The 25,502-nt window shown below is 39.7% G+C and overlaps 1 protein-coding gene and 1 long non-coding RNA gene across 2 annotated transcripts in view; both read right to left on the reverse strand.

The window, feature by feature from the left end:
* Ralgapa1 (Ral GTPase activating protein catalytic subunit alpha 1) overlaps positions 1-25,502 on the reverse strand; it is a 274,127-nt gene that overhangs the window by 54,023 nt on the left and 194,602 nt on the right. The window contains 2 exon segments of the mRNA NM_020083.4: positions 14,707-14,862; positions 20,799-20,922. Of these exon segments, the coding sequence (NP_064468.4) occupies positions 14,707-14,862; positions 20,799-20,922 (280 nt within the window).
* On the reverse strand, positions 4,483-9,318 carry LOC148005252 (uncharacterized). The gene is made up of 2 exons (XR_015623040.1): positions 6,110-9,318; positions 4,483-5,558 (listed from the first exon to the last, which is right to left on the reverse strand). It is a non-coding gene; the product is annotated as an uncharacterized LOC148005252 (long non-coding RNA).

The raw sequence follows: 25,502 nt of genomic DNA on the forward strand, positions 1-25,502 counted from the left end.
GGTAAACACAGGAAGTGCCCGGCCTTAGAGGAATTTTGCCTCTGTGTGTCCTGAGTTCACCAGGCAGGTTTCTTGCAGGGGAAAAGTTGGTCCTACCTGCAGTTCCAAGGCTCAAGTTTGCTCGTGGGGTACTGCCTAAGTCCTCTCCGCTGTGGCAGCAACCGGGAAGATCTGCGCCGCTCTTTCCGGGAGCCTCCGTGCACCAGGGTTCCAGATGGCGTTTGGTGTTTTCCTCTGGCGCCTGGATGTGCACAGAGTGCAGTCTCTTCTGGTTTCCCAGGCGTGTCCGCCTCTCTGAAGGTTCAGCTCTCCCTCCCACGGGATTTGGGTGCAGAGAACTGTTTATCCGGTCTGTTTCCTTCAGGTTCCGGCAGTGTCTCAGGCGCAGGGGTCCTGCCGCTCCCGGGCCCTTCCCTACGGGAGCCCAGAGGCCTTATACAGTTGCCTCTTGGGCCAGGGATGTGGGCAGGGGTGAGCAGTGTTGGTGGTCTCCTCCGCTCTGCAGCCTCAGGAGTGCCCACCTGATCAGGCGGTGAGGTCTCTCTCCCACGGGGTTTGGGAGCAGAGAGCTAAAATCCTTTTATTTCATAACACTGCAGTTAAGTTCATACACACCAGAAGAGGGTATTGGATCCCATTACAGATGGTTGTGAGATCTGAACGCAGAACCTCTGGAAGAACAGTCAGTGTCCTTAACCACTCGGCCATCTCTTCAGCCCTGTGGATCATTTTTTTAAGGGGGTGGTAACTATTAAGAAAAGACTCCAGAGAGCTTGCTTGCCACTTTACCAAATGGAGTTATTATGAGAGGTTCAGTCATCTGTGAACAGGTTAGTGGCTCCCCAACAGACACTGTCAGTCTCTTGATCTCACCAGCCCCTATACCTGTGAGAAGTAACTAAAGCTTATACAGTTCTAGTTTCTGGCATTTGTTACAGGAGTTTAAAAGAATGAAGACACCCACTTTATAGTAGCCCAACACATTCATCTTTTTAATAAGGAATCTAGAGTTAATGACTTACTTCCTTAGTGTCATAAAATATAAAAATCATGTAAAGTAACTATTTTTGTCTCATAAGTGCTCTTGAGTGGAGCAGAAATTGAAGGAAAGGCTATCCAGAGACTGTCCCACCTGGGGATCCATCCCATATACAGACACCAAACCCAGTCACTATTGCTGATGCCAAGAAGTGCATGCTGACAAGAGCCTGATATGGATGTCTCATGAGAGGCTCTGCCACAGACAGATCAATACAGATGCAGATGCTCACAGCCAACCATTGGACTGAGCACAGGGTCCCCAATGGAAGAGTTAGAGAAAGGAATGAAGGAGCTGAAGAGGTTTGCAACCTTATAGGAAGAACAACAATATCAACCAACCAACCCCCCTCTTCCCCAGGCTCCCAGGGACTAAAACAGCAACCAAAGAGTATACATGGAGGGACCCATGACTCCAGCTGTATATGTAGCAGAGGATGGCCTTATCTGGCATCAATGGGAAGGGAGGCCCTTGGTCTTGTGAAGGGTCGATGCCCCAGCATAGGGGAAGGCCACAGTGGGAAGGTGGGAGGGAGTACCCTCATAGAAGCAGGGGGAGGGGGAGTGGGATAGGGGACTTGAGAAGGGGAAACAGGGAAAGGGGTAACATTTGAAATGTAAATAAATAAAACAATCAATTAAAAAAAAGGAAAAAGTTGGCTTGCCTTTGACTTAGAAAGCAGGTATCAATTGATTACTATCTCAATCAAAAGTTCCAGTGTTCTCTGATTCTCCTGGTGTCCTCATTCACCTCTGACAAACTCTTCATTTGAAAAAGATGTTGACTTTTTTTGTACTTTCCTTCCTATTTCCTCTACAGCTGCTCCAGGTTAGATATTTCATTGCTTACTTGAACTAGTTTATGAGTACTTAAAGGATTCTCTCTTTTGGAATGTCTCCTTCCTTTCCAGCTCCCTTCTTTCTTTCATTACTAGATATGCACTGAAAGCTGTCTGGATGCACTGCACCAGCTTCTGCAGAGGCTCTGATGGGGCTCGGCAGATATGATCTCTGACCACAAATCACTAGGTTTCGTGAAAAAGACCCAGTAAAACAACCAACCAAACAGTAAATAAGTCGCAGAGGATGTTCCAAACACTTCTCTGAATACAAGTAGCAAAGGACACCAATCCGTAATGGCACTCGCACTAAAAGCTGAAGTACACATACAAGTTCATATTTAAACTAAAAGGGAAAGTTCTTATGGAAGTTGAAATGGCAGCTATGAAGAAATCCAACAGGATTCTGACTGCTAAATTCCCCTTATTTCACCCATCCACAGAGATTGGGTTTCACTCTATAGCCCATGCTGGCTGGCCTCAGAGTGAACCCATGGCAGTCTTCTTGCCTCAGCATCCTGAGTATCATATAGGATTCTATAGCCCACATATTTTCATACTCTCATTTGCAACCTGGGTCATTCATTATTATCAATTAAAAATCTTCTTCTATCCCAGTGTGGTAGTACATGTCTTTGATCCCAGCACTTTGGAGGCAGAGTTCATGGCCAGCCTGGTCTACTGAGCTAGTTCCAGAATAGCAAGGGCTACACAGAGAAACCCTGTCTCAAACAAAACAAACCAAACCAAAACCAAACCAACAACAACAACAAAAAACAGCAAAGAAAAACAATTTTTTTTAAATTTACGCATGGGTATGTACATGAGTGCCTGTAGAAGCCAGAGGAACTAGAGCTGGGAGAGCAGTGAGCCACCTGACATGGGTACTAGGAACTAAACTCCAGTCCTTTGGAAGAGCAGCAAGTGCTCTTACTCGTAGAGTCATCTCTCTGGCCCCAAGACGAAAAACTGAACCTTAAAAGCAATGAGCGCAGTATACCTAGTTCTATGCTTTAGTATAAGGTACCCAGTAATACTGCTGGCTATTATAAAACTGACAGAAGGAGTATCATGGAAACTATATTCTAGCATTACACAAATACAAACTATAGAAGCCTAAGTATCTAATTATGGCACTTATCTAAGTATACTACACCGATCACTATAATAATATATGTAGGTAGTTCTTCAATTTGATGCTATGATAGCTTTAGTAACTTTTTCATTCACTAAATGCAATCAGGCTTAGTTCTAGGTTCTAGAAATACAACAGTAAAGAAAGTCTTTGTCCTCATGACCTTGATATTCTAATGTATGTGGGGAGTTGGCACAGCCATACCTACTGGTAGGAAGTCAAATGAATCTATAAAGAACAAGCAAATAGTAGCATTGCTATCTTTCTGGGAAAGGGAAAGCCAGTTTTCTTCAATGGGGTGATTCTGGGTATGCCAACCACACTTCAGGATACATTCCATTCCCAGCAATAGTTGTCTACATAGAATGAACTCCACGGTTTGTCTGTTTATGTGTATGTGTTTTTTACTTTGTTTTGTTTGTTTTTGTTTTATTGCTTTTTAATTCTTGGCTGTTTGAGAGTGAAAGAACATAAAGCTGGGTGGATAGGGAGGTGGGGAGGATCTGAGGAGTTAGGAAAGGAAAACAGTGTTAACATATACCGTATGAAAATTTTTAAATAATAAAAATAAGCAATATGGTAACTATGCACAGTGATAAGTGCTATAAAGAAAATAATGTTGGAGTAAGGAGATGACTTAGTACATATGTGTGCATATGCCACACAGATTTAAAAAGGCAATATAGGGCAAAGTGACAGTGTTGCTAAGTATGGGGGGTTCTTTAGCTCTAATGATCTGAAAAGATTTTACGGGGAAACAGTCACAGGAGTGTGAGAATAATGAGAATAAAGAAGCTTGGAGGAAAAATGCAGCCTAATTAAACACTTCAGTATACAGAGCCTCAGAAAGGTGATCAACCTTGATTTGGTGGAAGGTAAGAGTGAAAGCAGGTTGGTAAATGAGTAAGAAATGACAGGAGCGGTGATCGGAGGGTAAGTAGAAAGGTGGTCAAAGCACATGGGAACACTGGAGTTAAGCCTTACTCTGTGTGCAAAGAAAAGCTACAGCTATCCTGTCCAGATCAAGTTGCTTACGGTGGTGAGACAAGCTAGCATATGACCACTGATACTATTTCCATCCTCTATCTTTGTCACCAGTACACTATAAAAAGTTGGGGTTGTGGGTAGAATATGACATTGAATAGAATTTATAACATTAAGTGTTATATTTTGATTGGAAACTACAAGTAGAATTTCTATGCTGGTTAGTTTTTGTCAACTTGACATAAGCTTGGGTCATATGGGAGGAGGGAACAGCAGCTAAGATAATGAGGCCATCAGACTGGCATATATATATATATATTATACACATACATATATATGTATATATATCATATATCAATATATATCTATATATCTATATCAAACTGAGGAACTCATGAGGAGCAAGCCACTAAATAGAATTCCTACATGCTTCTTACCTCTGCGTCTGCTTGAGTTCTTGGCCTGGCTTTTCTCAACGATGAATAGTAATTGGTTCATATAAGCCAAATAAACCCTTTATTTTTTTCTTTTTTTTTTAAGGATTTCTTTATTTATTATATGTATCTGAATACACTGTCACTACCTTCAGACACAGCAGAAGAGGGTGTCAGATCCGATTATAGGTGGTTGTGAGCCACCATGTGGTTGCTGGGAATTGAACTCAGGACCTCTGGAAGAGCAACCAGTGCTCTTAACCACTGAGCCATCTCTCCAGCCCCTAAACCCTTTCTTTTAATAATGGAGTTTATTAAGAGTGACAGAAAGCAAATAATAACAATTCCATAGAATCCATTAACTCTCACTTTTATTAAAATAAAAACTTTTTTGTTATTATTCCATATAGTTTAAAATTTTTTCAGATTATATTTAGCTTATAGTTCTTTGGAAAGTCTCTCACATGCTAATTTTATTTTAAAATTAAGATAAAGATAGATTTGAAATAAAAATTAGACCAAGTAGAGCCTTTACAAGCCATTTATTTCAGAAAGTATTGTGATCAAGTTTCAAGACATGGCCTGCTGTCCATTACACTAATAGTATTTCAAAGGAAATGGACTTAAACAGAGTACTTCTTCTTCCTCTTTTGGGGGTTCAGGAAATGAAAGATGGCCTAGAGAGTCCAACTAAGTATTTTACAATTATCTCAACTTGATCTCCATCAAACTTCTAAAAGGATGATTCAGCTACCCTGGAAGCAGAGTGCCAGCAAGTGGCCGCCACAAGGAGACAGCGGAGACGAGAGAGGCTCCTCAGCACTTTATCCAAGGCTTGCAGCACTTTTGATTTTTAGGGTGAATACAGTCAGTTAAGTGGAAATTATTTTTAACCATTTTCCATCAGTCTTTCTCAGGTAGAAATAATTTATAGAACAGAAGGCTTTGGCTGGGTTATATCACAGTTTTTGATACAGTGGCATAATATTCTAAGAGAGGCTTTATTAGATTGAATGGTAATTTGTTAAAAAATTAGGCTATGTCATAAAAATTCTGCTGTTATTATCTTGAGCTTTGAGAAACTTTCACTTCATTAAACAATGTTATACTTAAATAGATCCAGGAACACTAACTTCTCATTCTGAGAAAATAAAATGTTTAAATTATTTTTAAACAGAATGAGAAGTTAATGTTCCTGGATCAAAACCACCACATATTTAAAATAAGAAGCCAGAATGTTTTAGTTTTTATAAAATGGATATAAATGACTTTCCCCCTACTAAGTTTAAAACGTAGAACCAGGATCATAAATAATTCTAGCTTGCCAGAGGCATGGCTATTTCTTTATACTGACTGTCGACTATCTAATTTAATTAGAGGTATTAAACTCCATGTTGAGGTCAACAAGCTTTACTTTCTCCAATATTACACTGCAACCAGTGCTCATTAATGTGTCTACTGAATGGATTAACACACCTGAAGATATATGTACAAAGGACAGGGGGGACAAACTAATGAAATCCAATTGTTCATTTGTAATAGGACATGTTCTAGGCCTCAACTTATTACCACTAATGTGGAATTTATTAAATTCGGGAGAAAAAATACCAATACAGAAAGTGATTTTTTATTAAGAAGAACTGGTGTAAGACAATTGGCTTCTATGATTAAGTTTAAACATTTAACTTGTTACAAAGAAACGGATATTACAATAAAACTAAAACGTAAGGCTGCTAAGTGAAAATGCGGATATGGAAAAACAAGCAAGTTTTGTTTTTGATTTCTATGAAAAGAAAGTTTAAGTATACTGAATTGTGAGATCATATTTATATCTTCTTCCTGTTGGATTTTAAGAAGGACAAATTAAAATTGCTTTAACTAAAAAAGCCAATTTAGGCTGGGTATTTCTTCAACAATATTTATTTTAACAGCAAGGCACATGCCTATATTATCAAAGTTTAAAAAACTACAGCCATATACCTGCTGCCAAGACTGACCACCTGACAACCTGAGTTCAACGTCAAGAATTCACATGACAGAAGGAAAAAACTAACTCCCACAAGTTGTCCTCCGACCTCCACATGTGCTATGGCATACACACAAGCACGTGCACACCTCCTCCTACCAAACAAACAAACAAACAAACAAACAAACAAGCATCACTTTAATAAAGACCAGAACAGGCCAGAAAGACAGCTTAGTGGGTAAAGTCCCTGTTGTTGAGCCTGGCAGTCTGAGCTGTACCACTGGAAGCACAAGATAGACAGACAGATAGATGGATGGATGGTAAGAGTTGGTTCTCAATAACCCCCGCATGTGTGCCATGACTACTGCACAACCCCACAGACAAAATCAATTCTAAAATGCAATAAAATCCCCAAAGGCACATGACAGTATTTACAGATTCAAGATATCCTCATCAAAATCTCAATAATGTAACAGAGGGAGTGAAGATGACCAAAATACATTATATATGTATGAAAACATCCTATGTAAGCTCTTACTTTGTATTTGCTAATTAAAAAAAGTAGAACAATTCCAGTAGATTTGGCGAAAATAGAAAAACCATTCTAAAGCTTTTTATATGGAGTCTTACAGAGATGTTCAAGGTCAATACAATTTTAAACAAAAGATGGAGAATTCATACTTCTTGCGCCAAAACTTAGAAATGCAGTAGCCATCAAAACAGTATGCAACTGGTGTAAGGGCAGACATTTAGATTAATGAACTAGAAGGCAGCAGTGTCTCTACAAATAGTGATCAAAAGGCTGGGCATTTCCATGCAACTCTGCATCACACTCCCTACACTACAAGGAGCTCAGTGGGCAGAGAAAACTTAAATGCTAAGAGCTAAAGCTCTCACAACAAAATAGAGACATGTATCTCCATGACAGTGGATTTGGCAATGGGTTCTTGGATTGATATTAAAAGCAGAGGTGGCACAATTAAATTTGAGTCCATATTGATCAACCATATATTAGACAAGGGACTAATGTCTATAATATATAAAGAACTTCTATAAGAACATAAGAAAAATAACAAACAAATGAGTAAAGGACTTGGAAAGACATTTCTCTAAAGTGTGTAAAGAAGTGGTCAGTATACACTTGAGAACACGTTCACTATTACCCGGTATTATAAAAATCTGAATTAAAACTACAAGGAAATAGCCACTTTGGGACAGGCATGGTGGTGAAAAGGGAGAGGCAGGGGGACTGTAAGTGTGTGCTGCACAGTGAGTTCAAAAGTCTGGGATAGACAGATAAATTATTCCAAAACAAACAAACAAACAAACAAACAAACAAAAACAAGCAAAAATAACCGCTTTGTAGCTATTAGGATGTCTACAGCTTTTTTTTTTCCTAACAAGTGTTGATGGTGGTGTGGAAAGGCTGAGACCACTGTGCATGCTTGACATGGAAAGTGGTACAGCTGATATTGCACGTCTTCAGATAGTTCTACATACAGTGTGTACAGAACCCAACAATATAGGTATACAGCCAAAATGAATTAAAAACCAGCATCTAAACAGTATGCCAATGTTTACCGCAGTATTATTCACAATAACAAGAGGTGGACGCAACCCAAATGTCTATGAGCAAATATGTAGATTAAATGTAGTACATACAATTAGATAGCTGGCCATATAAAAGAATGAAATTCTAATGTGTGCTATGACACGCATAAAACCTTAAAATATCTGGCTAAATAAGACAGCACAAAAGGACAGATATTATATGCCCCTACTTATTCTAGAATTGGCAAATTTTAGAGGCAGAAAGTAAGTTTGGAGAATTTGGAATAGGAGGGAGAGGTGATGACATGAGTGAGAGATGAACTGAGAAATAAGTTTATCTGCAGACTGGAGAATGCTGTATGTTCAGGAACACCTAGAACTTATGAAGAAACTAAGGGATATACAAATAGAAAGATACCTTGTGTTCATGAAGCCACAGAACTGTTATTGTTAAAATATCAATACTATTCACTACAATACTGATTTTGCTAATCCTTACCAAAATCACAATAGCTTTCTTGAGAAACAGAAAAACTAATCCTGTAATTCATACAGAACTACAGACAACCTTACTATCTAAAGCAGTGATAAGAATGAAAAAACAGTTAATGTGTCACACTCTCTGACTTGAAATTATATTACAAAATTACAGGTATGTCTGCAGACCTAACCTTGAATTAGGTTTTCCTTACTCTCACTCAATATCAAGCTTCTGACACAAGGTGTGAGCTACGCAAGCAATGCTCAAACAACAGAGAACAGCTGGGTGTCCTCCAGCCAATTCTATCTATAGACAGTGTTAAAGAACCAAGTTCCGAACATTGCTACTCTTCAAAAGCCAAAGTCTGTTGTTTTATTTGTGCTTCTGACACTAACTATAAATCAAAGTTCTCAAAACCTTATTCTTTTGGGGGTGGTGGTGGTGTCAACAAATGTGCTTCACTGACCACAAAATCCAGAATATATTCACTGGTTTATTATAGGGAATTATAAAGAATATAGGATAAGAGACACTATATTACAGAGGCTCTCAACCTGTGGGTCTTGATCCCTTTGGGGTCATATATCAGATATCCTGTCTATCAGATATTTACATTATATATAATTCATAATAATAGCAAAGTTACAGTTGTGAAGTAGCAATGAAATAATTTTATGGTTGGGGATCACCACAACATGAGGAACAGTATGAAAGGGTTGCAGCATTAAGAAGGTATAGAACTGCCAGCTAGCGAAAAGCTAGGGAGCGTTGAGCCATGCTTCGTGCCCTGCACTGCCCAGACTAGCGAACAATACAGTCAGAATGGCTAAGATGATCCCAAGAAACCAAAGGGCAAGATGTCTGCCTATGCCTTCTTCGTGCAGACATGCAGGGAAAAACATAAGAAGAAAAACCCAGAGGTTCCAGTCAATTTTGCAGAGTTTTCCAAGAAGTGCTCTGAGAGGTGGAAGTCTAGCAAAGAGAAATCCAAGTTTGATGAAATGCCAAACGCGGATAAAATATGCTATGATCGGAAGATGAAAGACTATGGGCCAGCTAAAGAAGGCAAGAAGGACCTGAATGCTCCTAAAGACCTCCGTCTGGACTTCTCTTATTCTGCTCCAAATTTCGCCCCCTGAGATCAAATCTACAAACCCTGGCATCTCCATTGGCGATGTGGCAAAAAAGCTGGTAAGACGTGGAATAACCTAAAAGTGAAAAGCAGCCTTACATTACCAAGGCAGCAATGCTGAGGGTGAAGAATGAGAAGGATGCTGCTGACTGTAAGTCCAGATGGTGCCAAGGGTCCTACTAAAGTTGCCCAGAAAAGGTGGAAGAAGAGGGGAAGGGGAAAGGGGAAGAGGGGGAAGGAGATGAATAAAAACTGTCTCCTCGTGAACACCTTACAGTAGGGGAGCGCTGTGATTGATGCATCTCTTATTTGAGTCATGTCTATTGCCCTTGTTAGGTTTAATTACAAAATTTGATCACGATCATATTGTAGTTTCTCAAAGTGTCAGTGGTTTATATATGAAGTGGCCATGGGTGTCCAGAGCACCCTGAAACTGTATCAAAGTTGTATATAGCTCCAAACATTGTTAAAATGAAAAGGCACTCTCGTGTCCTCCTCACTCAGTGCACTTTGCTATTGGTGTGACAAGTCATTTGAAGATGTTTCTGGCACTTTGTTCTCAATTAGTAAGGTAGTGTTAACTGTTGGTATTCTGTCTAAGCTCCGCCCCCATAGCCACCTGGCAGCAGGTGCTCTGCCCCACAGTCACCTAGCAACAGACAGCTGTGCCTGACTCTATAAGGGGCTGCTTGCCCCTCCTCCCCCTCTTTCCCCACTCCCTTGCTCTTTGTTCTTTACGGTCCTTGCCCTCCTTTCCGCTCTTCTACTCTTCTCTCATTAAACCTCTCCACGTGGATCCATGGTGTCTGGGTGTGTCTGTCCGTGCCGAAATTTAAAACCTAACATTAACTATATGGCTATTGGCTAGAAATCCTGAGTTGTCAACTGTGCATACCTACAGTTTGTAAAGAGAACAAAACAACCCAGACAGATTCGTGAAGCTTCTTGTTTAGCAGGGAGGCTGTGTGGGGAAGATGCCTTTTGGAAGGGGCCATAGCTCAGGGCATGCACTGTGAGGCTGGACCAGTTGACACTGCGGTGGGCATCCGTTTAGCTTCAGGGAGTCTTGTTTTTGTACACAGTGGCATAGCATTCTGCTGACATTCTTGGTTGAGGAGGCGGGGGTGGGGAGCAGTCAGCTGGCATGAGAAGTGCTTGGAGTTTTCCTTTAGTTAAGTGCAGTAGATTTTAAACTTTTAAAAGAAACTGTAGAACTCATTGTTGTCAGCAAAGCGAAGAACTACTACATCAATGGAAGTTCAAGAGCCCTCTGTACCTAAACGCAATTTACAACATTCTGTTATTTTGTGTGTGTGTGTGTGTGTGTGTGTGTGTGTGTGTGTGTGTGTGTTTAGAATGCTGAAATGTTTTTGAAGTTAAACAAATTATTACATTAAAAAAAAAAGGTGGAGAATCACTGCTGCACTAGTTAATTAAATTTGACCAAATACCTGATAGAAAGCAGCTTATGGGAAGGGTTTATTTGCTTTATGTATCAGAAAAATACAGTCTATTACAACAGGAAAGAAACAGTGGTGATAAAGACTGGATCCTCAGTGCTGAGCAGAAAGCAGAGAAAATGAAACCCCAGCACTTAATTGGCTTCTGTTTTTTTAGTCAGAAACTGCAGCCTAGAGAATATATGGCATTTTGGGGAGGAGTCAAGTCTTCCTTCCTTAGTTAAATGACTCCAGAACTCTCTCCAAATCCAATGAAGCTGGCAATCGAGATAAGGCATTAGAGAGGTATGGGGTAAGATATGAAGAAGGCGTGGAGAGCTTCCACGCTGTTTCTGGCAATGCCATTCTCTGGGAAGCCATGTGTGTTTGGCTATCCAGACACTGTCTGAACACTGTCCTTTGGGTTTCTATGGAGACTGCATGGGACAGCCATGAAACACTGCAGAAATGTCTCTGGACTAAGAATATGACTACTGTTAATGGGTGGAGTCGGGAGGAACTCAGTAAAGCCTGAAGACTGTCTGCTGATTCTTCTTGTTCTCTGTGTGAAACATTCTTTCCCCATGGGGATGGAGTGGGAGCTCTTCTGAAATGGGGGGTCTCATGATTTGCTTGTAGTCTAGACTATTGACTTATGGCTAGTTCCAAGGCAAGAGCTGATTAGTATCTATAGTTTGCTTTGGGTAGAAATGGGGTAGGTGAAAGTCAGAGAAAGGGTTTTTTCCCTCTTTTCTTCCTTTTGAGGCCTGTTTCTGATGCTTATTGTCTTACTGACACTATAATAATTCAGGAAATAACAAAGGAATTTTAAGTCAGAATTCATGGAAAAAAATTAAGACAAACACACAGTAATCAAGATGGTACTGTCATAAAAATAGATCTGATACCAAGGTAACAGAATAGAAAACGTGTAAATAAGTACAAATGTTTCAACATGGATCCCAATAATATATGTGAGGAAAGATAACATTTTCAATAAATGGAACAGGAAACCTAGATTTCCACATGCAAACTAATGAGTGAGACTTGTATTTTCCACCATTCCCTAAATCTAAGTCTTGAAAATATAATAAGGATAGCTTGACACTGGCTTGAGCAATAATTTTTGTTTCTTACATCAAATATCTATACTATAAAACCAAAATGAACAAAGTAAAAAGGCAACCTACTAACTTGGAAAAAAACAACCTGCAAAACACATATCTAATAAAGGGTTAATAGGAAAAATATTTACATTTACAACTCAATAAGCAGAAAAATGAACAGATGATCAAAATGGGCCAGGGCTCCAAGGCCTGACATTATTAGTGATGCTATGATGTTATGATGTGCTTATAGACAGGAGTCTAGCATGGCTGTCCTCTGAGAGGCCGAACCAGCAGCTGACTGAGACAGACACAGATACGTACACCCAACCATTGGACTTAACTTGGGGACCCTTATGGTTGAATTCGGAAAAGGACTGAAGAAGCTGAAGGGGAGGGTGACCCCATAGGAAGACCAGCAGTTCAATCAGCCCAGACCCCAGGGAGCTCCCAGAGACAGAGCCACCCACTCTGTAGCATAAAGGGGCTGGTTCGAAGTCCCTGGCACATAAATAACAGAGGACTGCTGGTCAGGCCTCAGTGGGGAAGAGCCTAATCCTGAGACTTGAGGCCCCTGGTAGGGGGTAGGGAACAGCCTCTCAGAGGCAAGGGGTGGGGAGGAATGGGATGAGGAACTGTGGGAGGGGGGACTGGGAGGGAGGCAATGGCTGGAATGTAAATAAATAAAATAATTTAATAAAAAAAATTGGGCAAAGGACTAGAACATGTATTTCTCCTAAGAGAAGTTACACCAAAGAGGTATATAGAAAGGTAAGTGGTCAATATCGGGGAAGTTATTCAAAGAGTGTAGAATTGAAGCCAATACAAGATTTGCTGAAAGGCTCTTAAAAAAAAGAGGTAAATGCTGCTGAGAGTATGGGAAAAGGGTGCGCTCATTCATAACTGGTGCAATGTGTGGAAATCAAGCTATTATGGAAAATGGTATAGAGAATGATTAAATAAAAGAACTGCATATGAACAATCACTATTCTGTGTATATACTGAAAGGAGGTTAAATCACCACTTGTTCTAGTTTCATTTCTGTTGCTGTGATCAAACAATGCAACTTAAAAGGACGAAAGGATTTATTTTAGCTTTCAGCTTACAATTTATCACTGAAGGAAATCGGGGCAAGAATTCAAGCATGAACATCTCACAGTAAAGAAAATGCAGCAAGAACCATGGGAAATACTCCCTGCTGGCTCACTTAAGAAGTCCACTTTTAGTGGGTTTTCATATTTATCCCAAACCACCTGCCTAGGATAGTGCTGCCCAGAGTGGGCTGGGCCCTCCTCTATCAGTTAATAAGGACTGTCTCTTCCAAAGACATGTTCACAGGCTAATCTGATCTAGGCAATTCCTTAATACATGCTCTCTTCTCAAATGACTGTAGGCTGTGTTAGGTTGACAAAGTGAAATAGGCTAAGACATCATGAAGGTGTCTGCACTCCCAGGTTTCTTGTAGCATATTCCTAACTAGGAAATGGAAACATTCTATAATCTGTGATAGCTAGCTTTAATTATCAACTTGACATAATCTATAATTATCTGAGAAAAAAGTCTCAGTGAAGGAGTGTCTGTATTGGGTTGACCTGGGGGCATGACTATGTGAAATTGTCTTAATTAAATAAACTCACGTGGGGAGGTCTTCTGTGGGAGGCACCATTCCCTAGATGGGGCTTGCTGAAGTTTGTAAGTCTGGAGAAGTTAAGCTAAGCAGAAGCAAGCAAGTGGGCGAGCACGTGTGTATTCATTGCTCTCTGTTCTTTACTGTGGATAGTATTTGAAATTCCGGCCTTGATTTCCACACAAGGATGGACTGTAACTTGGAATTGTGAACTAAAATAGAATCTTTCTTCCCTAAGTTTTTTTACAACAGGAATGAAACCAGGATAACATTCATTCATGGCAATGGATAAAGGAAATGTGATATATGTGTATGTGATGAAACGTTAATTAGCTTTAAAAAGAATTCTGCCATTTGCTGCAGCATGGGAGAACCTGAAGGAAATTATACTAAGTAAAATAATCTAAACAGAGAAAACATGAATTCATATGTGCAGAATTTAAAAATCAAATACATGAAATAGAATAAGACCCAGGTTTGTTTTAATATACACCTATAATTCCACCATTCAAGAGACTGGGCAAAAGGATAATGAATTCAGGGACAGTTTGGGTTGCATAGCAAAAACTATGTCTACAAACAAACAGAAAAACAAGTGACATGTAACAAATGAACAACAACAATAACAACAATAACAACAATAGCAAACCAAAAATAATAATTCAGTTGATGAAGTCAAGAAGGAAGACATGGGAATTAAGGCCCAAGGATATAAAGTAGCAGGTTTACAGGTTGACAAATATAGGGATTTAGTGATGAAGAGGATTGGCTCAGTAGTGAGGCAGTAACGTACAATCACATCATTACATTTTTTGTAATGTAATCCAATTTACTACACAATGATCCTGGTTTTGAAGCTGGCATTGGAAACAAATTTTTCACCTATAAACAGGGCTCGACCAACTGAATGTTAGTATTTTACGTATTGCTTTTCTTAACTAATATGACTTAATTTTTTTCCCCTTAGCACTTACTTTTTTGGTCAGAGAGTCATCAGATTCAGAAGGCATTCTTGTAGATACATGAAATATTACTTCTACTGTAGAGGTAGCAAAATATGGAGTGGTCAGTCCAGTGCTTTTGTTCTTCTGCAGTCCTCCCATGAAGCCACAGTGATTTGTAAGGTTTACCTAGAATCAGTGAAGAACTACGTAAAAATTAACAAAAAAAAAAACCTTAAAATTGTTGAAAAAGAAAAACTTCACTTTACAAAAGCATCAGGAATAAGGTGTTTTCATTCTGTTATATCCCTAGATGAGTGCCTTGCTCAGACACCATCAGAAGAGCTTCCTCCTGCAGCAGACAGGAGCCAGTGTTGGACCATGTGCAGAGAGGGAGACACCTTGGAACACCCAGTCCTAAGCAGGTTGTCTCCATCATATCTCGTCCCTCAAACCTCAGTGAAGCCCACAGAAGAGAAGAGGACACCAGGCAAACAAGGTCTTCTCATCAGTAAGGTTGAGCCACATCTGAACTCAGAAACTGAGGTGGCATGTACGGGGCCTGCAGCAGATGGAGTCGTAGCGCTAAAAGAAATGGACATGTACCCCATCGCAAACTCAGAATCAGTCTCCAATTGATAACCACTTGCAAAGTAAAATTTAGTTTTCTCCAAGAAAGTCTGGAAAACAGACTGGGAAACAAACTACTCTAAGGGGAGGCTGCATGCCCAAAGGCAGATAGCCGCAAGAAAGCAAACTCACAGATAGACATCTCTGGAGGGTCCTTGCCTCATAGTGTCATGTCAGGACTTTTTTTCATTTTCTCCTTTAAAAAAAATCTCTCCTGTTTTACTCTACAGGTCATTTGTACATATATATGATGGCTTCCAGTTTCATGTTTTTTATGGTATTCTTGACTGTGTGAGTGAGTGTCTGTTTCTTGTGCCCTCTCTTAGGCTGTTTTCCTTCTGTTTATTTTTGTTCTGATGTGGTAGGGTTTGTTTTTTTATTATATTACATTTTGTTATTATCCCCTAGATAGAAAGGGGTGATCTGGATGAGAGGGGATGTGGGAAGAAGTAGAGGGAGGGGAAACTATAAGCAGAATATATAAGTGAAAAAAATAAATTTTCAATGAAGCGGGGAAAGGAGTAAGTCTTTTGTATGCTATCAGCCAAAAATCCACTACAGCTGCTCTCTACGTCTAAGGGGCCCACATGTACAGATTCAACCAACTTTAAACTGAAAGTATTCAGACAAAAGTAAGCTTTTACTGAACAGGCACAAAGCTTTATCTCTTGCTATTAATATTTTCTAAATAATAGAGCATTAAAATAATTATTTTATTTTGGGTCTCACCTAGCTTAGGCTGGCCTTGAATTCTGTTCTGTCTCTACCTTCCAAGTGCTGGGATCAGAGGCATGTGCCACCATCCACGGATAAAACTGTTTATATTTTATTGGGTATTATAAGTAATTCATATATTATTTGGAAAAATGTGTACTATGCTATCATTTTATATAAAGGATCTGAGTATTGTGAATTTTGGCATCTGAAGGGTGTCTGGAACCAATCCCCACAGATACCAAGTGATAACTTTATTAGGGTGATTTGTTCACCTCAGTCTGTTTTTAAAATAGTATTTAAGGGTCTCTAATTAGTAGGAGCTAATTAATTAAAAATGAAATCAACTACTGTTTACTGTGACCCTTATGTTAGGTAACTAGGTATTAACAGTGAACTATAAAGGCTTTGGGACACTAAGGTCAGAGTAAAAATCACATCTGAAATGACATTGGGTAATAAAACAATGCCAACTCACATTATGATCAATTAGATATCTTGTATGTATTCACAAAACTGCTTTCCTGTAAGCACTTGCACTTACTCAGCAGGCCAAGGTTACCTAATATGGCCCATTGGAGAATTAAACCAGGCTGCAGTTAGAGAGGGGCCAGACCAAGACTAAGGCTGTGACACTTTTTATTTAGAGCAATCAGACTTTTTATAGCCTTCTCAGAAACAATATATTGGCAATTGCCAGGATCAATACATTTGTAGTTGCCAGGATACAATGATGCTTGCAAATTACGCAGGGCACACAAAACTAATGTTTGAGACCAATTGTCTCGTGAAGCTCCCATGTTCCCTTGACTTCTAAGGAAACATACAGAGAAATACATGCAGCCTGAAGGCTTCACTGCCTGAGGGAGAACCTAGGTTTCTTAGGAACTGAAAGGCATACAGTGTGCCAGAAGCCATGGACTCTAACCTGAAAAACCTATGATGCATGCCTCTTAAGGCAGCTAGAGTGTTTCACTTCATGACTCTGCAGCTTCCTAGTCAAGTACCCATTACCGCCTAGAATAAAAAAATGTGAAAAAACAATCACAAAATTTAACTGCACTTAAGTACATTTAAAAAATATCAATTGATCTGTATAAAGATCTGGAAACATTTTAGGTCATGATACAATACACAATATATATTAGTATCAGGGTTGTAGGACTGGCTGATTTCCTGGACCTCTCTGACACTCAGAAGCTAAGGTAATGTTGTTCTAGTAAGAGCTGAAAAACATTGGCTTTCTTTGCCTTTTCTCACTCGATCTGCTAGTACCTCAGTGTGGGGAGCTTCTCATTGCTGTGATGATGGAAGTCTAGGCGCCCTATTTGACCTTTGACATAGATAGGCAGTTTTTCTAAGGGACCATTTCCTTGTTCTTTGGTTTTAGAAGAGCTGTTGTTTACCTATATAGTTTTAGGTTATTGGCTTCTTCAGCTGAGGAACATTTGTATCCACAATTAGGAAGACTGCAATCTTCCACAGACAGCAATGAATGCTGTACTCAGTTGCTTTCTTTTTTACTCAATCTGAGATTCCCAGCCCACAGAATGCCACAAAAATTTAGAGTGGAGTTTTCTACCTCATTAATTTAAATGGCTCCTCATGTCCAGAAATTTTTTTCCCCATGGTGATTCTAAATCCCATCAGATTGACAAACAAAATGAAGCACTGCAGTACTTTTTTTTTTTCTTTCTTTTTTTCGGAGCTGAGGACCGAACCCAGGGCCTTGCGCTTTCTAGGCAAGCGCTCTGCCACTGAGCTAAATCCCCAACCCTACATTACTTTTTTTTTTTTTTTTTTTTTGTTCTTTTCTTCGGAGCTGGGGACCGAACCCAGGGCCTTGCGCTTCCTAGGTAAGCGCTCTACCACTGAGCTAAATCCCCAGCCCCCCTACAGTACTTTTTATAGCAAATACTTGCTTGTATGGGATACTATATTTATTTATCCATTCGTTCATATATGGGCATTCATATGGGTTTTCTCACCTTTGGTTATTATGCAGCAGTGAACACATCTATGTAAGATTTTATAAGCTTAAGCTTTTGTTTTTCTTGGTTAGCACACACAAGAACTATTTTGTTACATGGTGTTGTTTTCTGTCAACCCAACACAAGCTAAAGTAATCTGAAAGGAGGAAACCTTAATTGAGAAAATGCCACCATAAGATCTGACTGCAGCGTATTTTCTTAATTAGTGATTGATGGGAGAGAGCTCAGCTCATTTTGGGTGGTACCATCCTTGGACTGGCAGTCCTTGGTTCTATAAGAAAGCAGGCAGAGCAAACCAGTAAGGAACATGTCCCCTTTCCCTAGTCATGGCCTCTGCATCAGCTCCTGCCTTCATGTTTCTGCCGTGTTTGAGTTTCTGTCCTGACTTTCTTCATTGATGAACAGTGACATGGCAGTGAAAACCAAATGAACTCTTTCTTCCCCAAGTTGCTTTGGCCATGGTGTTTCATCATAGCAATAGTAACCCAAACTTGGACATATGTCAGCTCTCTCTTTAACTACTCAAACTATGTCTCCTAGAGCAGAACGTGAGAATTCAGATTGCTCTAAATCCTACCAAAGTTACCATATGACTTTTTTTTTTCCCCCCGGAGCTGGGGACCGAACCCAGGGCCTTAAGCGCTGTACCACTGAGCTAAATCCCCAACCCCCCTGACTTTTTTTCTAATCATCCTGCTGGGTGTGAACAGAAACTCATTGTTGTTTTCTTTAGTTTCCTGATGCTAATGATGTCAAGAGTCTTTTTAACAGATTCATTGGGCACTTGCCTATCTTTAGAGTAATACCCTATAGTCCTGTGGCCAGTTTTTTTTAACTGAAGGATTTCAAACATTAGTCCATTTGCATTATTTCACACAGTGGTATCTGCATTTTTTTCTTTTACCAACAGCTGCTGACTGCCTATTGTTTTTCATCTAGGGAAATTTTGTGAAATTCCATTTATGTGGGCATGTTCACTAGTATAGACCTTGGACTTTTAAAAAATATTCTACCTTTTAATTTGTATAAGTTCTTTAAATATTCTATGTATCACTTCTCTGCCTTTTGGCTAAGATCAAGTGTAAATATTCTATGTACAAATCTCTTCTCAAATACATGACCTGCAAGAATTTTCCCCAATCTGTGGAGTTCTTTTACTTTGCTGATGGTGTCCTTTAAAGCACAACAGGTTTAATTTTGATGAATACTATTTTCCTTCTTGCTCATGCAATTAGAGCCTTATCTATAAGAAATCTCTGCCAACTCTACGGTCATTAGTATCTGCACCTATATTATCTAAGTGTTTTATAATTTTGACTTCGATCTATTTTGAGTTAATTCTTTTAATATAATGTGATCTGATTTCATTTAAAATTACTTTAGTTTTGATTATGTGTGTATTCCTTTGTTGTTGGAGAGGGAGAGAAAGTGAGTGTGTGTTGGGGGTTATGTGCATATGACTGCAAGTACCTACAGAAGGTAGAAGAGGGTTGTTGGGTGCTCTGGAACTTGAGTTTATAGGCAGTTTTGAGGCTCCCAACATGGGTGCTGGGAATCAAACTCTCAACTGCTAAATCATCTCTTCAGGCCCCTGATGACGAGACAGTGACGACGACGACTACTACTACAACAAATACCACCACTACTTCTTCCTTCCTTCTTCCTCTCCTCCTCTTCCTCCTTCCCCCTCCGTTATCTTCCTTCTTCTCTGGCAGGCATATGGCTATTAGGTTACATCAGTAACATTTGTTGAAAAGATTAATCCTTTTCTAGTGCATGGTATAGGTCGGAATTCAGTTAACTGTAGACTTGTGGGCTTATTTCTGTATTCTATTGCATTCCACTGATCTGCAGATCTATCCTACATTGTCTTCATTAATATTGTTTAGTAGTAAAATCTGAAATCAGAAGGTATATATGAGTCCTTCCAATTTGCTCTTCTTCTCATGTAGCTCTTACTTTTAGTAATGACTCTATTTTTCTCCCACACAGAAAATCCACATTTTGTTTTAAAAATAATTTTCAAGGCATTTTTAAATATACCCTTGTCATCTTTGCTGGGTAACAAAGTATATTACCTGTGAGAAATAAACATACAGGCCAAGAGAGCTTCTATAATTCACACAAGGTAAACTAACTGGTAACCCTCAGAACACACACCAAGTGGGAATGACCCTGGAAAATGCTGGCATTAAGTGCATAAGTAGGTAAGAAGTGCCAGTCCTCTCTAAGTTTATAGTCTAGTGCAATGGTCTTCAGCAACTGTACCAGATACCTTCAGTGCAAGTCTGTGAAATAACTGTCAACTATAAGAAAAAAATTTATTCAAAGTTAAAATGGCTACCAAGGATGTTATTTCGACTATACTGCATTAAATATAAACTTATCAAAATCAAAGTTACTTGTTGAATCTGGAGTTTGTGGATTTAGCTAGCAGCCTAGCTAGCAAGCTCTCAGAGTTTGTTTGTCTCTGCTCTCCAGTGCTTTACACAGGTCTTGGGGATCCAACCTCAGGTCTTCACGCTCACTAGGTAAGCACTGAACTAACTGACCCATCTTTCCAGTCCCTTTTGTAACTGGTTCTTAAACAGTATAGCACAGCAGCAGAATAGACAGTATTTAGACTACCAGGCAAAAGTAACTTTAAATTACCTTATATTATATAGGAGGATATACATTATTTTATATAAGTATTCCAATATTTTATATGAGGGATTGACTGCTTTCTGATATCTGTGGATTGATATTGTGACATTGCTAAATATAAAACAATGGCTGGTATAACAATACCTCCCAACCAAGGCCAGCAACAAAATCTTCATATGCTTGGCTTCCTCCTATATTGGTGAGAATGGAGTATTTATCTTCTTGTCCTTCAGCAACGTAAAATACTGCAATCTTGTGTGTTTCTCGGCTACAAAACAAAAAAAAAAATTATACCATTCATTTTTCTTTGCTCATTAAATTTTATGTACCGAGGATATAGGAGTAAAAAATATGAAAAAGACTCAGATGCTACAGTCTACAAAAGGAGACACATAGTTGCAATAAAAATAAAAGAGTTGGGGTTGGGGATTTAGCTTAGTGGTAGAGCGCTTGCCTAGCAAGCGCAAGGCCCTGGGTTCGGTCCCCAGCTCTGAAAAAAAGAAAAGAAAAAAAAGTCATAAAAATGACAAAATTGAATGGTTACAGCTGATGGGAGAATTACAGATGACCTAAAGCCATAATGAACTGGGTAAAGGTATGAGTGTACGCAGAGATAGATAAATGAAAAGGACAAATCACCAGAGGAATTACCACTGTGCAGTGTGGCTGAATCTCGGGGTTAAAGCAACTGTTTTAGAAGTAGCCATCAGTAAGAAGTATATTTCTCCAAATTGCAACCAACAACAGAAGAAACACACAAAACTGCATGTTGAGAGAGAGGCCCAACCGCCTGGTCAGGTGGGCACTCCTGAGGCTGCAGAGCGGAAGAGACCACCAACACTGCTCACCCCTGCCCACATCCCTGGCCCAAGAGGAAACTGTATAAGGCCTCTGGGCTCCCGTGGGGGAGGGCCCAGGAGCAGCAGGACACCTGCCTGAGACACCACCGGAACCTGAAAGAAACAGACCGGATAAACAGTTCTCTGCACCCAAATCCCGTGGGAGGGAGAGCTAAACCTTCAGAGAGGCAGACAAGCCTGGGAAACCAGAAGAGACTGCTCCCTGCACACACATCTCGGACGCCAGAGGAAAAAGCCAAAGACCATCTGGAACCCTGGTGCACTGAAGCTCCCGGAAGGGGCGGCACAGGTCTTCCTGGTTGCTGCCGCTGCAGAGAGCCCCTGGGCAGCACCCCACGAGCGAACCTGAGCCTCGGGACCACAGGTAAGACCAAATTTTCTGCTGCAAGAAAGCTGCCTGGTGAACTCAAGACACAGGCCCACAGGAACAGCTGAAGACCTGTAGAGAGGAAAAACTACACGCCCGAAAGCAGAACACTCTGTCCCCATAACTGACTGAAAGAGAGGAAAACAGGTCTACAGCACTCCTGACACACAGGCTTATAGGGCAGTCTAGCCACTGTCAGAAATAGCAGAACAAAGTAACACTAGAGATAATCTGATGGCGAGAGGCAAGCGCAGGAACCCAAGCAACAGAAACCAAGACTACATGCCATCATCGGAGCCCAATTCTCCCACCAAAACAAACATGGAATATCCAAACACACCAGAAAAGCAAGATCTAGTATCAAAATCATATTTGATCATGATGCTGGAGGACTTCAAGAAAGACATGAACACACTTAGGGAAACACAGGAAAACATTAATAAACAAGTAGAAGCCTACAGAGAGGAATCGCAAAAATCCCTGAAAGAATTCCAGGAAAACACAATCAAACAGTTGAAGGAATTAAAAATGGAAATAGAAGCAATCAAGAAAGAACACATGGAAACAACCCTGGATATAGAAAACCAAAAGAAGAGAAGGAGCTGTAGATACAAGCTTCACCAACAGAATACAAGAGATGGAAGAGAGAATCTCAGGAGCAGAAGATTCCATAGAAATCATTGACTCAACCTTCAAAGATAATGTAAAGCGGAAAAAGCTACTGGTCCAAAACATACAGGAAATCCAGGATTCAATGAGAAGATCAAACCTAAGGATAATAGGTATAGAAGAGAGTGAAGACTCCCAGCTCAAAGGACCAGTAAATATCTTCCACAAAATCATAGAAGAAAACTTCCCTAACCTAAAAAAAGAGATACCCATAGACATACAAGAAGCCTACAGAACTCCAAATAGATTGGACCAGAAAAGAAACACCTCCCGTCACATAATTGTCAAAACACCAAACGCACAAAATAAAGAAAGAATATTAAAAGCAGTAAGGGAAAAAGGTCAAGTAACATATAAAGGGAGACCTATCAGAATCACACCAGACTTCTCGCCAGAAACTATGAAGGCCAGAAGATCCTGGACTGATGTCATACAGACCCTAAGAGAACACAAATGCCAGCCCAGGTTACTGTATCCTGCAAAACTCTCAATTAATATTGATGGAGAAACCAAGATATTCCATGACAAAACCAAATTTACACAATATCTTTCTACAAGTCCAGCACTACAAAGGATAATAAATGGTAAAGCCCAACATAAGGAGGCAAGCTATACCCTAGAAGAAGCAAGAAACTAATCGTCTTGGCAACAAAACAAAGAGAATGAAAGCACACAAACATAACCTCACATCCAAATATGAATATGAAGGGAAACAATAATCACTATTCCTTAATATCTCTCAATATCAATGGCCTCAACTCCCCAATAAAAAGACATAGATTAACAAACTGGATACGCAACGAGGACCCTGCATTCTGCTGCCTACAGGAAACACACCTCAGAGACAAAGACAGACACTACCTCAGAGTGAAAGGCTGGAAAACAACTTTCCAAGCAAATGGTCAGAAGAAGCAAGCTGGAGTAGCCATTCTAATATCAAATAAAATCAATTTCCAACTAAAAGTCATCAAAAAAGATAAGGAAGGACACTTCATATTCATCAAAGGAAAAATCCACCAAGATGAACTCTCAATCCTAAATATCTATGCCCCAAATACAAGGGCACCTACATACGTAAAAGAAACCTTACTAAAGCTCAAAACACACATTGCACCTCACACAATAATAGTGGGAGATATCAACACCCCACTCTCATCAATGGACAGATCATGGAAACAGAAATTAAACAGTGATGTCGACAGGCTAAGAGAAGTCATGAGCCAAATGGACTTAACAGATATTTATAGAACATTCTATCCTAAAGCAAAAGGATATACCTTCTTCTCAGCTCCTCATGGCACTTTCTCCAAAATTGACCATATAATTGGTCAAAAAACGGGCCTCAACAGGTACAGAAAGATAGAAATAATCCCATGCGTGCTATCGGACCACCACGGCCTAAAACTGGTCTTCAATAACAATAAGGGAAGAATGCCCACATATACGTGGAAATTGAACAATGCTCTACTCAATGATAACCTGGTCAAGGAAGAAATAAAGAAAGAAATTAAAAACTTTTTAGAATTTAATGAAAATGAAGGTACAACATACCCAAACTTATGGGACACAATGAAAGCTGTGCTAAGAGGAAAACTCATAGCGCTGAGTGCCTGCAGAAAGAAACAGGAAAGAGCATATGTCAGCAGCTTGACAGCACACCTAAAAGCTCTAGAACAAAAAGAAGCAAATACACCCAGGAGGAGTAGAAGGCAGGAAATAATCAAACTCAGAGCTGAAATCAACCAAGTAGAAACAAAAAGGACCATAGAAAGAATCAACAGAACCAAAAGTTGGTTCTTTGAGAAAATCAACAAGATAGATAAACCCTTAGCCAGACTAACGAGAGGACACAGAGAGTGCGTCCAAATTAATAAAATCAGAAATGAAAAGGGAGACATAACTACAGATTCAGAGGAAATTCAAAAAATCATCAGATCTTACTATAAAAACCTATATTCAACAAAATTTGAAAATCTTCAGGAAATGGACAATTTCCTAGACAGATACCAGGTATCGAAGTTAAATCAGGAACAGATAAACCAGTTAAACAACCCCATAACTCCTAAGGAAATAGAAGCAGTCATTAAAGGTCTCCCAACCAAAAAGAGCCCAGGTCCAGACGGGTTTAGTGCAGAATTCTATCAAACCTTCATAGAAGACCTCATACCAATATTATCCAAACTATTCCACAAAATTGAAACAGATGGAGCCCTACCGAATTCCTTCTACGAAGCCACAATTACTCTTATACCTAAACCACACAAAGACACAACAAAGAAAGAGAACTTCAGACCAATTTCCCTTATGAATATCGACGCAAAAATACTCAATAAAATTCTGGCAAACCGAATCCAAGAGCACATCAAAACAATCATCCACCATGATCAAGTAGGCTTCATCCCAGGCATGCAGGGATGGTTTAATATACGGAAAACCATCAACGTGATCCATTATATAAACAAACTGAAAGAACAGAACCACATGATCATTTCATTAGATGCTGAGAAAGCATTTGACAAAATTCAACACCCCTTCATGATAAAAGTCCTGGAAAGAATAGGAATTCAAGGCCCATACCTAAACATAGTAAAAGCCATATACAGCAAACCAGTTGCTAACATTAAACTAAATGGAGAGAAACTCGAAGCAATCCCACTAAAATCAGGGACTAGACAAGGCTGCCCACTCTCTCCCTACTTATTCAATATAGTTCTTGAAGTTCTAGCCAGAGCGATCAGACAACAAAAGGAGATCAAAGGGATACAGATCGGAAAAGAAGAGGTCAAAATATCACTATTTGCAGATGACATGATAGTATATTTAAGTGATCCCAAAAGTTCCACCAGAGAACTACTAAAGCTGATAAACAACTTCAGCAAAGTGGCTAGGTATAAAATTAACTCAAGTAAATCAGTTGCCTTCCTCTATACAAAAGAGAAACAAGCCGAGAAA

This window comes from Rattus norvegicus, chromosome 6 (assembly GCF_021556685.1).
Source record: "Rattus norvegicus strain SHRSP/BbbUtx chromosome 6, alternate assembly SHRSP_T2T, whole genome shotgun sequence".
NCBI classification, from domain to species: domain Eukaryota; kingdom Metazoa; phylum Chordata; class Mammalia; order Rodentia; family Muridae; genus Rattus; species Rattus norvegicus.